This window comes from Equus caballus, chromosome 6, assembly GCF_041296265.1.
Source record: "Equus caballus isolate H_3958 breed thoroughbred chromosome 6, TB-T2T, whole genome shotgun sequence".
In the NCBI taxonomy this organism is placed as follows: domain Eukaryota; kingdom Metazoa; phylum Chordata; class Mammalia; order Perissodactyla; family Equidae; genus Equus; species Equus caballus.
The window spans coordinates 79,367,269-79,384,898 of record NC_091689.1 but is presented as its reverse complement, the minus strand read 5'-3'; the positions used below and the strand labels follow the sequence as shown (position 1 = coordinate 79,384,898).

Genomic DNA, 17,630 nt, shown 5'->3' with positions numbered 1-17,630 from the left:
CCAAATTCTTGATATCCTCAGAGGAAAATTTTCTTTAGCTTTATCTTTGGAACAGTTCCCCATGGTCAAAATAGTAATAGAAATGTAGAATTTCTCTCATTTGATGCTAGGTTCTGTCACTTGAACATCTGTTCATTTATTTCTCGTGATACGTCTATATACATTACTAAATGAGTGATTTTCATATCTGGTCTTTTAGAATGGCATCTACATTTAGTGGAGCCTGACAGTCGAAGAGACATCTGGTCAGTAACGTCTATTCCCTGAAGTCACAGCCTGAAGCCAGATTTTAACTCATTGTCTGATTAAAGTTAACTTCTAATCACAGGGAATTCCTTAGCATGTGGGACTTTTGGGCCTTCTGGGTTGATACAATATTTTTAAATCTTGGATGAATGTCCCTGAGGGTCTGTTTCCCTTCAGAAAGGAGGCAGGGCTGGAAGAATTTCCTCATTCAGTACTCACTGCCTGCAAACCTCATGTGTGAATTCCTGGGAGTTGTGCTGTGTACTACTCCTCTTTTCCATAGATTTTCCTGTGTTTATGTGAGCTGCATTTCTGAACAGAAACAATTTGACGATAAGATGACTGAAGCAAATGAAACAACAAAACTTTTTATGTGGGTATTTTATCAGAGGATTCTGTGAACCCTCACCTACACTATGGGACTGAAAAGCACTATTGTGAAAACGAGTCTTAAGCTAACACACCTTTGCAGCTTTATCTCCAGAAATGAATTATCAACTAAACAATGCAACTACATGGGCAGAATAAAATACATTTATAGATATTTTTTGATGAGTTTTTTCATGGTAGAAATGTCAGTATATTTTATATGATCCACACATAGATCCATATGTAATAATTCACATACACAAGACTATGTGGCTGCACTTAAGAAAGCCAATGGAAGATTAATTATAAAAATGTTAACTAAAAAAACTTATATTTCCTTCCCAACAAATTCTTAGTACTGAGAAAAAATTCGACAGTCTCAGTAAAATAAGATGTTCTTGGAAAACTTACAATCTAGAGAAGGAACTTACCAACATCTCTAAAATGTTATTCTTCATGAGAATAAATTCAGCCCCAATCTGCTGTTTTAATGTATTGCTTTTTCTCATAGTATTGACTGAATGGATTAGTTCAACAATTTTTCTATAAGTGGTCTTTGTAAACAATTCTATCTTGTTGTAAATGTTTTATTATGTGATGAACATCAAGCTTTGGAGATGGGTACTAATGATGCCGGCCCTGATATCAGTTCCCCTACATTAAACCCAACATATATGGGGTTAAAACCAAAGCACTCTTTCCCTGCTTACTGCCTAGCTCCCTGGCTCCAGAATCCACTATTTGCCATGAAGACCAATGGCAAAGCTTGCCCGCCTGGGTTCCTTATCATCTCCTCCTCCTCCCTGCAAGCAGTGTCCCAAGGCCAAATGCAAGCTGGTGGGAAAGCTCTGACCAGCAAGGCCACTGACTCCCAGCCCCTGGCCCCCTGCCCCCCTCACCCCCTCTTCCCTCCAACAAACAACCACATTCCTCACAAACCTTTAAAACACCTCACCTCCCCTCTTTGGGGGAGAAGAGATGAAAAGAGACAAATTTGAGGGCTTATTCTTGTCTCCTGGCTGATATCATCTGAAAAAAAACCACTTTCCTTGCCGTAAACCTCGCATTCCAGTTTTTATTTGGCCTCTTTTGTGTGGTAGGTAAAGAACCTATGTTTGTAGGTGGTAACACTACCTTTGTAAAGTGTGTTCTGCCAATATTCCTCTGTAATGGTTTTGAAACTTTCAAAGGATTGAACTTGCTGACAGGATTGGCCTGGTCCAGCTGAACCTGTTGAGTGAAGAGCTGGCTCATGAGGACCTGGGAGGGATGTTTTGGGATTTCGACGTAATCATCTTCAGAGATGATCCAGTCCAACTTCTGTTCAAGTTATTCAAGTAAATACCTTAGATCTGAAGAGAAGTGACTGGCCCTAAGTTAGATGGTAATTTATGACAGAGCTAGGACAACATTTTCTTACACCTTTTTTCTAATTTTCATTATGTTCATTATATACAAAAAGCCAGGTACAATATTTAGCTGCCTACAGGTATTCAGATGTATAAACTCTGATACCTTTGGATGTATAAAACTAGTCAAAAATTTATGATAAGTTTTGTTGTTATTGGAAAATATCACACTGACGGACACTAGAGGAAAGAGTGAAATACTACATAATTATTTGAAACAGAATAATGAGAGAACATGTATAAGATATATGTACGTATACAGAAATATATATATATCATTTCAGTATATATGTTATCTTATTACACAAAAGATTATCTTTATCACAATTAAGGTACTGAAATTTTTTATGGAGCCAAAAGAATACAAATCTGAACTTGTGAGGTCTCCTTTAGATAGTAGATTTTTATAAAACTGTTTGACTTGTGGACTTGAATAAACTCACAATGGACACAAAGTCTTGATGGCTTATATGTATACTAATGAGAGTTTAGTCGGGATTCATATCTAAATATTTTGGGCTACCATTTTGTGTTATAATAAATGTTAAACTACTGTATTAAGACAAGTGAAAGGATTATGGATAGTGAAATATTTTGCTTTAATAGCACTTTGTTTTTAATTGAGTTCATATTGGCTTAACATTTTAAAATTTTAGGTGTACATTATTATATTTCAGTTTCTGTATAGACTCCATTGTGTTCACCACCAATAGTCTTATTTAAATCCATCACCAAACATATGTGCCCCTTTATCCCTTTTGCCCTCTCCCCATCCCCTGGTAACCACTAATCTATTCTTCTTATCTATGTGTTTCTTTATCTTCCACATCTGAGTGAATTCATATGGTATTTGTCTTTCTCTGATTATACTTAGCAAAATACCCTCAAGTTCCATCCATGTTGTTGCAAATGGCACAATTTTGTTTTTCTTTATGGCCGAGTACTATTCCATTGTGTATATATACACTACACCTTCTTTATCTATTCACCCATTTACAGGCACTTGGGTTGCTTCCATGTCTTGGATATTGTGAATAATGCTGCAGTGAACATAGGGATGCATAAATCTCACATGTCAGTATCATAAAAGCACTTTTTAAATTTTCTTATTAATAGCTCTGCACTTGGTATAAAATTACAGAATCCAAATTTTATTTAGAAACATAAATATATGTTCTCATTCATATATGTGAAAGCAATTCATGTTCTCATTTTGGGACGCTGCTAGCATATTGCCTTGGGGATCTGCTTATGAAAGGGCATTTTAAATGCCCAGAATGAGCTACAAACATAATTATAACAATGATTATGGAAGAGTTCCTGGCCTACAGAGATTTTGACCATCTTGTGAGGGTCATGTCAATGAGAGGGCAGTAGTGGAGAAATGTGCCAGGCATGAAATGGTGGTGTGCAAAAGACAATACTGATGTAGACAGACGATCCTTACCCAGCATACTTGAAGATGAGTGGTTGAGTGGGCAATTTGATTAAAGTTCAAATATATGAAAAATAGCATGTTTCTTGTGGGAAAAAATCATGAATTTAGTGATTGGAAACTGAAATTGATTAGATAGGAGACCCTAGAGGAAGATTATCTGTGGTTTTCTATTTCATGCTGAATATAGTAACTTGGATTTTAACTTCCCCAAGCATTGGGCATAAGGTATTAAGCTTTGAAGAACATTGGCAAGTAAGCATTTTATATGTAAAATTGTATCATATGTGTAGAAGTTGGATTTGAGGTGAGTAGAGGTGTGGGCAAGGAGATTAACTAGGAGGATGTTTATAACTTCATGAAGATTTGAACTAGGCCTGTGGTCAAAAGGACAGAAAACTTCTAAGGAGTTAAGTTCTAATCATTTCTCGATGTTTATGGTAAATGAGAAAGAGGAGTCAGAGTTATATCCAAGTTTGAAATCTGAAGGACCTCTTGGATGCCAGTGCCACCACATATAAAAAAGTATCCAGCAAAATGGGGAACTTGAAATCCTGAAACACTACTGCTACATAATTTCTAAATCTGATCAATCTATTATGAAACTGAAAAAAAGATCTTAAATGAACTGATAAGAAAGTAAAGGAAGTCATCTGAGGCCATGATTAAAGTAAAAGGATCAGTCCAGGGGATAAATGAACACTGAAGTTTCTGATATCCTGGGACATCTGGATCTGGATGGTCTAGAGCAGAGGCAGGAAAACTATGGCCATGGACCAAATCTGGCTCCCTGCTTGTTTTTATAAATAAAATTTTATGGGAAGGCAGCCAAGCTCATTCATTTGTTTGTCTGTGATTGCTTTTGCAGAAAAATGGCAGAGTTTAATAGTTCCAACATGGTTCTTAAGATCTAAAATATTTACTGTCTGACCCTTTACAGAGGAAATTTGCCAACCTCTCTTAGAGATGCATCGCCCAATATAGTAGCCACTAGCTACATGTGTTCATTTAAATTAAAGATAATTAAAATGAAATAAAATGAGAATTTCAATTCCATTAGATATACTAGATGAATTAGATGTATTTCAAGTGCTCCGTAGGTACACATAGCTGGTGGTGACTGTACTGGACAGTGCAGATATAGAGCATGTCCATCATTACAGATAGTCCTAGTGGATGGTCAGGTAGCACCAGGCAGAGAAACTTGGGGCATGTAGGGAGAGAGGTAGGTGGCCTTCTTCTCTTTTTTTGCCCCTCCCGCTTCTTGATGCCCCTTTTCCACTCATGTGCCCAGTGCCCTCAAACGACCCTTTATAGAACTTCCTTTTCACCACCTCCTTGAATTTTCAGAAGCTCAACAAATCATCTAAGAACAATTCAACAAGAGCAAATTTCCTTAAAGAAGTTTTTCTTAATGACCAGTTTTTTAACTGACATATTCACTTCCTGAGGTTACGTACAGCCTTGGTTATATGCACAGACCTATGAATGTGGGTGAATTGCTAGATTCCAAGGAAGACGCTGGAGCTTTTCAAAACCCCTTATGGACGTCTCATTCTCCAGCTTTTTCCTTTTAAGTTTTTGATTAGCCTATTGTTTTCCCCAATTGTTATCTACTGCCTTAGGCAGCTGTGATGTTTAACAATTGACTCTGATGTTTATCAACAAACATCCCATGATGAAATACTGTTCACATTGGGTGTTAAGCCTTATGAGTGGGGTCTTCCTAGGAATCACCATGAAGGTAAAATAATGACTGTTCTCTGGGAATGGGGGTGTGGTGCTTGAAGGAGATCCAACCCCATCATTCCACCTCCAGAGTTTGCTACTCTGCTGATTTTTAATATGATTGAGAGATTTTGGTAACCTGAAGTCTATTACTGTTTTTTACTCAATTCTCCAGAAGCTTTACTTAATAGAGAAATTATGCCTTTCATTGAATTCTTTAAACTCAATTACAAATAATGATTTAAGAGACAAATATTTTGCATAAGAAGAAGATTAAATTGAATATTTGAAGAGTAGAGAGAATCAACACTTTCATTTCCATATTTTCTAAATTGACACATTATTATGAAACTGTCAAAAATTAATGACAAAGAAAGAATCTTAAAGGCAGTCAGAGAAACAAGAAAGTAACCTACAAAAGAATCCTCATTGGGTTATCAATGGATTTCTCAGCAGAAACTCTATAGTCCAGGAGAGAGTGGAATGACATATTCAAATTGTTGAAAGATAAAAATTGCCAGCCAAGAATACTTTATCTGGCAAAGTTATCCTTCAGACATGGAAGAGAAATGAAGGATTTTCCAGACAAACAAAAGCTGAGGGAGTTCACCACCACTAGACCTGTCTTGCAGGAAATGCTGAAAGGAGTTCATCAAGCTGAAATGAAAAGACTAATCAGGGACATGAAAACACATGGAAGTACATAATCATGGGTAAAGGTGAAAAATAGGCAGAATTAGAAAACTGTAATTCTACATTTTGATGGTGTATTAACCACTCATGTATAGAATAAAACTTAAAGGGAAAGAATATTAACAATAACTATAGTTAGTATAAATTGTTAATGAATACACGACATAAGAAGAGGTAAATTGTAACATCAATAATACAAAAGGGAGGAACAAAAGGGTGAAGCCTTTATAAGCATTCAAATATAAGTTGCTATCAGCCTAAAATGGATTGTTTATCTATAAGGTGTTTATGCAATTCTCAAGGTAAGAACAAAGCGAAAACCTAGAGCAGATTCACAAAAGACAAAGAGAGGGGAAACAGAGCATACCACCATGGAAATTAACCAATTTTCAAAAGTCAGCATAGACAGAGGGAAGAAGAAACAATGGAAACATGAAACAGTCAGAAAGCAATTAATAAGATGGATTAGCAATTCTTTGTATATCACTAAGTACTGTAAATATAAATGGATTGAATTCACCAGTCAAAAGCAAAGAGTGGCTGGATGGATTAAAAACCCAGACCCCACTATATGCTGCCTACAGGAGACCCATTTCAGATTTAAGGACACATGTAGACTCAAAGTTAGGGGATAGAAAAAGATATTCCATGCAAGTGGAAACCAAAAGAAAGCAGAGGTAGGTATACTTACATTAGAAAAAATACGTTTTAAGTCAAAAAAGATAAGAGGCAAGGAAGGTCATTATATAATGATAAAGAGATCAATTCAACAATAAAATATAACAGTTATAAATATATACACATCCGACATTGAAGCACCTAAATATATCAAGCAAATACTAACAGATATGGAGGGAGAAATAGACAATACAAAACAGTAGGGACTTCAGTACCCCACTTTCAACAACGGACAGATCATGCAGAGAGAAAATCCAAAAGGGAAGGATGTACTTGGTCTATACATTAGACCAAATGGAATTAACATACTTTTATAGACCATTCCATCCAGCAGCAACAAAATTCACATTCTTCTCAAGTGCACACAGAAGTTTTCCAAGAGAGACCCTATGACAGCACAAAGGACTTTGCTGAAAGATATTGAAGAAGACATAAATAAACAGAATGACATCCTGTGTTCATGGATTGAAAGAGTTAATATTGTTAACATGTCTATGCTATCCAAAGCCATCTATGGATTCAACATAATCCATATCAAAATTCCAACAGCATTTTTCACAGAAACAGAATAAACAATTTTAAAATGTGTATGGGACCACAAAAGACCATAAATAACCAATTAAATCCTGAGAATGAAGAGCGATACTGGAGGCATCACACTTCCTGATTTCGAACTATATTACAAAGCTATAGTAATTAAAACAGCATGATATTGGCATAACAACTAGACACATAGACCAATGAAATAGAGTAAAGAGCCCAGAAGTAAGCCCCTGTGTATATGGTCAGCTAATATTTGATAAGGGAGCCAGGAACATTCAATGGGGAAAAGACAGTCTCCTTAACAAGTTGGGAAAACTGGATAACCACATGCAGAAAAAAGAAATTGGACCCCTGTCTTATACCACTCACAAAAATTAACTCAAAAAGATCAAAGACTTAAAACATAAGACCTGACACCATAAAACTCCTAGAAGAAAATGTAAGGAAGGAGCTCCTTGACTTTGGTCTTGGCAATGATTTTTCCAAAAGCACAACAACAAATAAAAAATCAACAAGTGGAACAAGATTATACTTAAAAGTTTCTGCACAGCAAAAGAAACAATGAACAAAATGAAAAGGCAAACTACAGAATGAGAGAAAATTTTTACAGACCATGTATCAGATAAAGGATTAATTCCAAAATATATGAAGAACTCATACAACTGAGTAACAAAAGCAATCTGATTATAAAGTGGGCAAAGACCTAAATAGATATTTTTCCAAAGAAAATATCCAAATGGCCAATAAGTATATGAAAATATTCTCAACATCACTAATCATCAGGGAAATGCAAATCAAAACCACCATGAGGGCCAAGTCCTGTGGCCTTGTGGTTAAAGTTCCATGCTCCAACTTCAGCGACCTGGGTTCTTGGGTTTGGATCCTGGGCACAGACATATTCCACTCACCAGCCACACTGTGTTGGTGTCCCACATACAAAAAAATAGAGGAAGATTGTCACATATGTTAGATTAGGGCTAATCTTCCTCAAGCAAAAAAAAAAAAAAAAAAGAGGAAGATTGGCAACAGACATTAGCTCAGGGTAAGTCTTCCTTAGGAAAAGAAAAAAAAAAACTGCGACAAGCTGTCACCTCAAATCTGTAAGAATGGCTACCGTTAAGAAGACAAGAGTTAAGTTTTGGCAAGGATGTGGAGCAAAGAGAACCCTTGTGCACTGTTCGTGAGATTGTAAACTGGTTTAGCCACTATGAAGAACAGTATGGAGGTCCCTCAAAAAATTAAAAATAGAACTAGCATACTATCCAGCAATTCCACTTCTGGGTTTGTATCCAAAGGAAATGAAAACAGGGTATCAAAGAGACATATGCTGTCTCTTGTTTTTTGCAACATTATTCACAATAGCCAACATGTGGCTATGAATGGCTAACATAGAAGGCAAATTCGAAGTGGAGCAGGTCTCCATTTCACAATTACTCTGGGTGGCTTCACTCTGAAAGGAGGGCATGTAATTGGTGCAATAGGTGTGGCTTTAAGACTGCAGAAATGACAAGAGGAAGAGAAAGTGATCAGGACTCAATGTAGACCCCTGGGCCTGCCCTGATGAGTATTACTAGGATTTATGTGTATTGCACAACAGGCCAGAATCTGTAGAAAGGTAAGAAAGAGGAATGCTTGAAAGGTTTCTTACAAGGGAATGCTTGAATGCAGATCCTGGCTGCGGCAGAAGACAGGATTCTGCCTAGTATTACACATTCTGGACCATGCTCCCAGACAGTATAGGAAACAAGTCTGGCAAGTCACCCTGTAGGACAGTGAGAATTTCACTCAGAGATCATAGCTTCTGTTAGAAACACTGGCTGTTGCTAATCCCTGCCCCAGAGGAAGAAGGCTCCACCCACTAACTTTTCTCTGCTCATCCTCAGAAGCCTGTTTCAGACAGGAATAGAGCATTCAATCCTTTATATGTATGCCTGTGTCATATAGATTTTAGATCAGCTTTCTGGATTTCATCCTGAGACACTGTCCTCAGTCTTCATATGCCAAATTTCTCCTTCATGACCGGATTGTATTCATGTCCCTCAACTCTGTTTTTCATAAGTCTTCGGGTCTGGATTAGACATTACTCAATTTCCTAGAAAGCTAACTACTTACCCATGACTCTCAGCTTTGCCATACACCCTAAAGTCTGATCTTGGTCACCCCCAGGAGCCATTCTGGTGGCTCAGTCAATTTCCTGGTCCTGGCCATTCCCAGCAAGTCCAAAACCCAAGCAAGGGGTAGCTCTGATTCCCTACTCTTTGACCCCTTAGCTATAAACTCAGCCTCAAAATCCATCCCACACCCCAAACATACATTACCTGTATATCCTGTCCAACAAGGCAATCTGCTTTCCAATTTGACTACAAGACTTTCATTTAGATTCATCTACTAATACGGGAGAGGACCTGATGAAAGTGACTTCTGAGTCTTTTAGCATGGTAGAGTTTATAAAATCCTATTGATGATAAAATGTTTGACTGAATTCCACACAAAAAATTTATACTGCCATAGGGCAGTTCCTTTTCTCAAAGGGCCTCAAATTCTTTCGTTTTCTTTGTTTCTAATATCATGTCTCAGTCACAGGTAGTATTGTTTGCGTTTAACCCGTCCGCAGAGCAGGTATGTTCAGGCTGCTGGTTGGTTTGCTTTCTTGCCCTTGGCAGCCCAATGCATGGTGAAGACAACGACTTTTATATTCTGTAGTCACAATCTGAAGTCAGATTTAGTTTTCAAGAACTATTTTCAACATTGAATTTTACAAGGACCAATAGGTATCTCTTAGGTGTGGGCTCTGAAATGTCTGCATGATACAATGACCTATAATCATTAATTCTAAACTCTTCTGAGCCTAGTGAGAGTTGAAAGTAGAAAGAGTGGCCAAAGGGGTATTTGCCTCCTTCCCAAGCAGGAAGGGGATAATTATCAACTGATACTCTAAGGGCTGTATCTTCTCTCTGGTACTTCTCAGGTGAAATCACCTGCAGATAAATTTGCTGTGTAAAGTGATTTGTTGAGCAAATAAGTAAAAGACAAAAACAAATTAGCTAGCACAGTTTTTTGCATAACTGTCTATTTAAATCCATCAGGTTTATGGATCCATTTAGAGTCCTACACAAGGCCCTGTAATAGTTTGATATTCCCAGATTTGGGAGTATTTAAGGAAGTACGTGTTTAAATGTTATTATAGACTTAAGTATGACTATGCTGCTACAAAATTCAAAGTTTGCATTTATTTATTTACAATGAGCCATTAGGTTTTCATTCAAACTAGACTTTTCTGGCATAATATTTTCCCTACTGTTAGTTATCAAATAAATAAGCAAAGAGAACACAATTCAAGGACGTTTTAGAACAATTGAGCTCACTTTTTTAGAATATTTGCTCTCTTGTTTGTCTATATGGATTTCAAAGTGTTTTGTTTTTAATTATTTTTACAGTTACAACATTCATTCACATATTTATCTAAAAATTTATGCATATACGAATAAGCATATTTAAGAGTTCCATGGAAGCATCATGGTAAGAAACAATAGAGTATTTGAGTCTGTCTTCTGTCCAAGTATGCAAATACTTTCTTCTGCAGCTTTAGGTCCTTTGGCCCATATCCAAGGACCACTCAGTTGAAGTTCACGATTCTTCTGTTACATAGCTGAAGTCTATTACTGTTTTTAGTCAACTGTCCAGAAACTTTATTTAAGTGTGAATTTGCAGCTTCCATTGACTTTTCCTAAAGTCAATTACTACTAATGACCGAAGACACAAATATTTTACTTAATAAGAAGACCAAAGAGATTATTTGGTGAGTACTGGGAACAATGAATTAACACTTTCATGAAAACATTTTCTAAATTGAGATAGTTATTTAACCCATGTTTTTCCTCTATTTGGACTAAGTTAACACCTTTAAAATACTTCTGTGCTCATTTTTTATGCACTGCCTATATATCTTGTAACATCTGACATTATGTGGAGCCTAGAAGTTTTTCTTAAGGTCATCTCACTCATATGTGGCTAGTATCATATTATCCTGATTCTCCATTACCCTTTAGCTTTACTTTTCCATGAGGAACATGGCAAATATTTTCCCAGGGTCCTTCTCATAGCTGCCTTCACCTGCTTGTTCTTCAGACTGTAGATGAGAGGATTCACCATGGGAGTGACCACACTGTACTGCACAGAGAAGATCAATTCCAGGGAGGATGCTGAGGTCGGCATGAGATAGCGGAGAAACCCTGAGCCATAGAAGAAACTCACTGCAGTGAGGTGGGAGGAGCAGGTGGAGAAGGCCTTGCTTCTACCTGAGGTGGAGCTGATACTCAGGATGGTGGAGACAATGCGGGCATAGGATGAAATGATTGGGAGGAGGGTCCCAAGCCCATGCAGCAGGGTGGAGCAGAGCAGGACTAGGAGGTTAGTGGAGACATCAGAGCAAGACAGAGGGAAAAGGGAGGGTATCTCACAGCTGTAGTGGCTGATGGTATGGTTCTCACAGAAGTCCAGGTTAGAAGCTGGGAGGATATTGATAAGGGCATTCAAAAATCCCAAGCTCCATGAACCCCACACAAGCTGTAAACATAGCTGTTTTCTCACCATCTGTTCATAGAGCAGAGGGTGGCAAATGGCAGCATAGCGGTCATAGGCCATCACTGAGAGCAGAAAGCCCTCAGTCCCTGCAGTGATAAATATAGAGAAGCCTTGTGCCAGGCAGCCCCTTACTGAGATGGCTTTTATCTCAGATAGGAGGTCCTTCAACATTTTGGGCACAGTGACTGAAGATAAACAAAGATCCAGGAAAGAGAGGTGACTCAGGAAGAAGTACATGGGTACGTGGAGGTGGGAATCAGCCCTGATCACCAGCAATATCGTCAGGTTCCCCATTATGGTCAGGAGGTAAATATCCAGGAACAGCACAAAGAGCACAGACTGGATGTGGGGGTCGGCAGACAGCCCGAGGAGGAGGAATTGAGTGATGGTGCTGTGGTTCCCCAAGGCCATTTACGTAGGTTATTCCCTAGAAGTAATATAAAAAGTCATGGCAGCAAAGTTCTACTATCCTCTATTGATTTTCTCATTGAACCGGTTCTCTTTTTCTATCACTATTATTATTATGGATAATAATACTGAACTGTATACTGAGAAAGAAAAAGATGAAGAAGTAACTGGCTTCACATTCTGGGTTCATGTCCCTGTCTGCCAGTCTAAGTGAAGAATTGAGCCAAAAGGGTAATAGAGGCAGATGGTAGGGCACAGAGATTGGGGTAGGGGTAGAGTGACAACAGAGGAGAGACTTGCAGCCCAAGATAGGGTGTTCTAAATACAACCTGGAATTCTTACTTAACTAGTGCCCCCTTGCACTTAATGGCAATAAATCACGTAATTGTGAAATTTGGAATCATGTAATCGGAAGCAATGTGAAAACAATTTGTAATTTTATAGGTGAATAATAAATACTGTAGGAGACTTAAAACAGTGAGTATCTGGTGTATGAAATGGACCACCAGAAGGTACCCGGGCTTGAACAGGTATACTTCACAGACAGAGGATTAAAGTCAAACTCAGTGCAAAACACTCTTATCCTACTCTTTTCCTTGCCCAGTAATGGAATTTCAGGTGCTGAAGTGGGATGAGGAGTAGAAGAGTGGAGAACCCTCCTGCCCACTGAAGTTCCCCAGAGGCACAGGTCAAGCCTATGCTGGGGAGAGGGGAACAGGTGCAGTGTACATTGAGTTTGGTATTAAAATATTTGACTGCACAGACTTTCAATAATTGACAGTGATTGGGAAATTGTGAAATAATCCCAAGAATCATTAAGGGATGGAAAAGGATTATTGGGTACAGCAAGGGGGAAAGAAGAAATTGGAAAAAAATAAAACAATAAAGTTTTGAGTTAAGACTTGTTTGACAAACCAGTCACATGACTAAATATATGTATATATCTCACACGCTCTCTCTACACTCATACACCATGCTTGTTTTGAAAACACGTGGTGTTATTTTACATCATTATCTTTTATGTTATTTTTAATCATATGCGTGCATTATTTTGAAAGTTAAAGTGCAACTTTCATGAAAAAATTCGTTATTGTTAATATTATTATTTCTTGAGATTGGAAGTCTAAGCAAAAGTCACCTAAATTCTCACAGGAAGTTCTCACAGGTAAATTTCTCACAGAAAGTTCTGATTCCTTAATTAATAACTCTTTAGCCGTAAATTCAGCCTCAAAATTCTTCCCATACCCCAACACACGTTACCTGTGTATCTTGTCCGATAAAGACAGATCTCTGCTCTCCAGCTTTGCTGCGGGACTTTTATTTAGATTCATCTACTAAGTGGAGGATGAACTAGGTGGAGGCTTCTAAGTCTTGCATCATGGTAGAGCTTATAAAATCTATTAATGCTGAAATGTTTTACTGAATTCTACACTAATAAAGTTAAATAGCCACAGGGCAGTTCTTTTTTTCAAAAGGTCTAACATACTCTGGTTTTCTGCTTCCGATATCATGTCTCAGCCACACGTAGCATTGGTTGGTTTACCCAGTCTGAAGAGCAGCTCTGTTTAGGCAACTGATTGGTTTGATTCCTTACTTGACAATAGCTTTTATGTTCTATAGTCACAACTTGAAATCGGACGTAGAGAGTCACACGCATTCTCTCACGTGTGTGATCTTCGCAACATCGGGATGATGCAATGACCTATAGTCATTAATTAAACTGAGTCTAGTGAGAGTTGAAAGTAGACAGAGTAGCCAAAGGGGTATTTGCCTGGCTCCCCAAGCAGGCAGGAATAGTTTTCAGTTTGTGCTGTAAGGGCTGCGTCTTCTCTGTGGGACTTAGGTGAAAACACCTCCAGTTAAATTGGGTGTATAAAGGTGATTTTTTGATCAAAGAAGTACAAAGAAAAAGTAGGTTAACTAGCACAGTCTTTTCCTGAACCATCTATTCAAATCTATTTGCTTTGATGGATCCAGTTAGATTCCTACGCAGGGCCCTGTTATAATGTGTGCTCTCTCAGCCTTTGGATATGTTTAGGGAAGTGTTTGTTTAATAAGTTTATTATAGTCTTATATAGGAACAGACTTTTATGACTAAAAATTTCTATTTATTTATTAAAATGAGCTATAAGGTTTTCAGTCAAACTCAACTGTTCTGGGTAACATTTTTTCCTCCACTGTCACTTGCCAATTAAAAAAGTAAGAAATGGTAATACAATTAAAGGATATTTGGAATAGTCAAGTCCACTTTTCTAGATATTTTCTTTCTTTTTTAACTATATGGAATGCTGAAGTATTTTATTTTTATTTATTTTTCTGGTTATAATATTAATATATTCTTGTACCTAAGGGTTTATACATGCATGTGTGTGTATATTTAAGGGTTCCAAGCAAGTTTGATATAACTATTTGCCCCATATGCAAATTATATGAATCCACCTTTGATTATATGTGTACATGTGTGTGTCCAAGTGAAAAGATATATATTGAAAGAGTTATGGTAGCTTTGGTATAGTGTACCATGATGAATGATATTTATTATGCATTTCTTGGCAGTTATTTCCTGAAAAAAAAGGTTAATTGAGCTTCACTAAAATTAAAATTATGAATTTCTCTTAATTGAATGACAACATTAAGAAAGTGAAAATAAACCACCGATTGAGAGAAGATAAATACAGTATATGCATATGATAAGGAGATATATGTAGAATATAAAAAGATCTCCTGGGGCTGGCCCCATGGAGTAGTGGTTAAGTTTGGTATGCTCCACTTCGGCGGCCCAGGTTTGCAGGTTTGGATCCCAGACGTGGACCTACACTACCCTGTCAGCCATTTTGTGGTGGCAAGCCACATATAAAGTGGAGGAAGATTCACACAGATGTGAGCTCAGGGCTAATCTTCCTCAAGCAAAAAAACAGGAAGACTGGCAACAGATGTTAGCTCAGGGCTGATCTTCCTTAGCAAAAAAAAAAAAAAAAAAAAAAAAAATCTACTTCATATAAATAATAAAATGTCAAATAGCCAATTTAAAATTAGGCAAAAAAGTTAAACTGTCCTTTCTCAAAAGAGGATTTCAAAATACTCAATAAGAAAATTAATATATGGTGAACATTATTAAGGGGGTGCAATTTATATCACAATGAGATAATGCTATACAAAACCCATAATCTATCATTTCCCCATTTAAAAATTATAATTATTTAAACTGCACACACATATTTTATACTCTTTTATAATGAAAATATTTAACAATAATAAAAACAAAAATACTTAAATTATAATATTTCAACAATAAAAAATAAAAATATATAGAACATTATAGTTAAAGTTAAAACATCAACATGAACTGGTCCCTTTAAAAGATTCCCCCTCAAGAACCTGTCCTGCTTCTGTTGTCATCCACCTTGCAGGAATATACTGCACATATGATAGGTAGAGTGATGTTCCCAGTATATCAGTGCTCAAACACAATCATACATTCACCCTTCCTATAAATAGCACTCAGGTATGTGCTGGATTTACTGTCAGTTATTTGCATTTGATAGACCAGCTGATAAGTAACAGGATTGTCCAAGTATCTGAGAATCAATGGAATCCTTAACCTGGTCAGGAAGTATGGTCAACAGTGGGGAGCATTAAAGCCAAAAGGAGTAGCCCCAGCATCTTACAAAGTGCTGTTGAGACTTGGCAACTATAGGGCTGCCTTTATGCTATTATATTATCTCCCTCTTTTATATTATGGTATTATATTATCTTCCTCTTTTATATTATGCTATTGTATTATCTTTCCTCTTTCTCTTGTAGGCTATTTGCCTGAGTCTTTATAATCTTTCTCTCAATCACTGTCCTTCACGTGACATCAGAACACTGATTCTACCCAACACTCATGTGGATTGATATCAATAAGTCAGCTGGATCCCAGGCTCTCTTTCATTCTAAGGAAGCATGGCCCCTGGAGTTGTGGCTTGTGTCCCAACCTATGTCCAAGAATGCAAGACAGAAATATTCCATTATTCATGGAGGATTCATTCTGTTTTTCACTGAGAGTTACAATGCTCACTGAGTTTTCTGTTTGTTTTGTTTGATTTTTGAGAGCAATGGAGAATGGACTTCACTTTGGGGGCGTGAATGACAAGGAGAGTAAGAAAAGCCATGATCATGACCAATTGGAATGAGGTGAGTTTGTTAAAGAAGCTTCAGAAACGTTAACTTAGCATTACATCCTGGAATTCTTACTTACCTTGTACCTTTTTTCACTTAATGACAATTAATCAGATAACTGTGAAATTTGGAATCATGTAATCACAAGCAACATGAAAGCAAATTTGTAATTTTATAGGTAGATAAGAAATACTGTAGGAGACTTAAAACAATGGGCTTACCACCAGAAAAGCATAACAGTCTTCAACACTCATTGATTACCTGAGAGCTGAAAGGCGACAGCCAAAGTCCACTCAGGACCACCATAAATGAGACCAGAACTGAATTTTTAGTCTAGGGTAAATAACCTTCACTCCACAAGACAAAGCACTCGGACCCCGGTACAGAGGAGATCAGGGTCATACAAAGGGAATTGAGACGAGGAAACTTTCCTTAGCAGAGAAAGAAGAGAGAAAATTGAAGTTTCTCGAGTGGCAGAGTCTTCTTGTGTTTCTCTCACTGGAGGACAGGCCAACCACAGATGCAGACAACAGATGTGCCCTCTTAGTGTGTGTGTGTGTATGTGTGTCTGTGTGTGTTTGTAATAAGCAGATATTTATATCAATAAATGGAATCCTTTGAAATTTATTTGAGATTTCTCTTAAGACACGAGTTAAGGGCATGGGTTCTATATTCAGATAGACTTGGATTTAAATTCCACTTCCATTATTGATTTTGTGTCCATGGGCAAGTTTATTTAACCCAACTTAACCTCATTTTTGCCATCCACTTGCAAAGGATGTCTATACTTACCTTATATATTGTCTGCAATAAGGAGATAGTGAAATAATGTATTTCATCCAGACCTGGAACAACCTAAGAGTCCCAACAATGGCTGACATGATTATTCACCTATCCACAAAAACATTATGTTTTAATCTTAGGATAACTGGGTAAGCTCAAAGATAAAACACATAATTTGTACACATAAAAATTTAACAATTATGTTAAACATAAAAAACAACATTCTTAGAGGGAATTTCATAGCAATAAATGCCTACATTAAGAAACAAGAAAGATCTCAAATAAACAATCTAACTTTACATCTCAAGAAACTAGAAAAAGAGGAACAAAAGATTCCTAAAGAGTAGAAGGAAGGAAATAAAGATCAGAGAAGAAATAAGTGAAATGGAGACTAAAAAGATGATAGAAGAGATCAAGGAAACCAAGAGCTATATTTTTGTAAATATAAACTAGATTCTTCTTTAGCCAGACTCACCAAGAAGAAAGGGGAGTAAAATAAATAAAATCAGATATGAAAGAGGAGACGTTACAACTGATACCTCCAAAATATGAAGAACCACAAGAGACTACTATAACAATTACACAACAACAAA

The 17,630-nt window shown here is 37.1% G+C and overlaps 1 protein-coding gene across 1 annotated transcript; it reads right to left on the bottom strand.

Annotated features, from left to right (window-relative positions):
* Window positions 1-11,139: 11,139 nt before the first annotated feature.
* OR8S33 (olfactory receptor family 8 subfamily S member 33) lies at window positions 11,140-12,096 on the bottom strand. The gene is given in 1 exon segment (NM_001391034.1): window positions 11,140-12,096. A coding segment is annotated over 1 exon segment (957 nt).
* Between the last annotated feature and the right edge of the window lie 5,534 nt (window positions 12,097-17,630).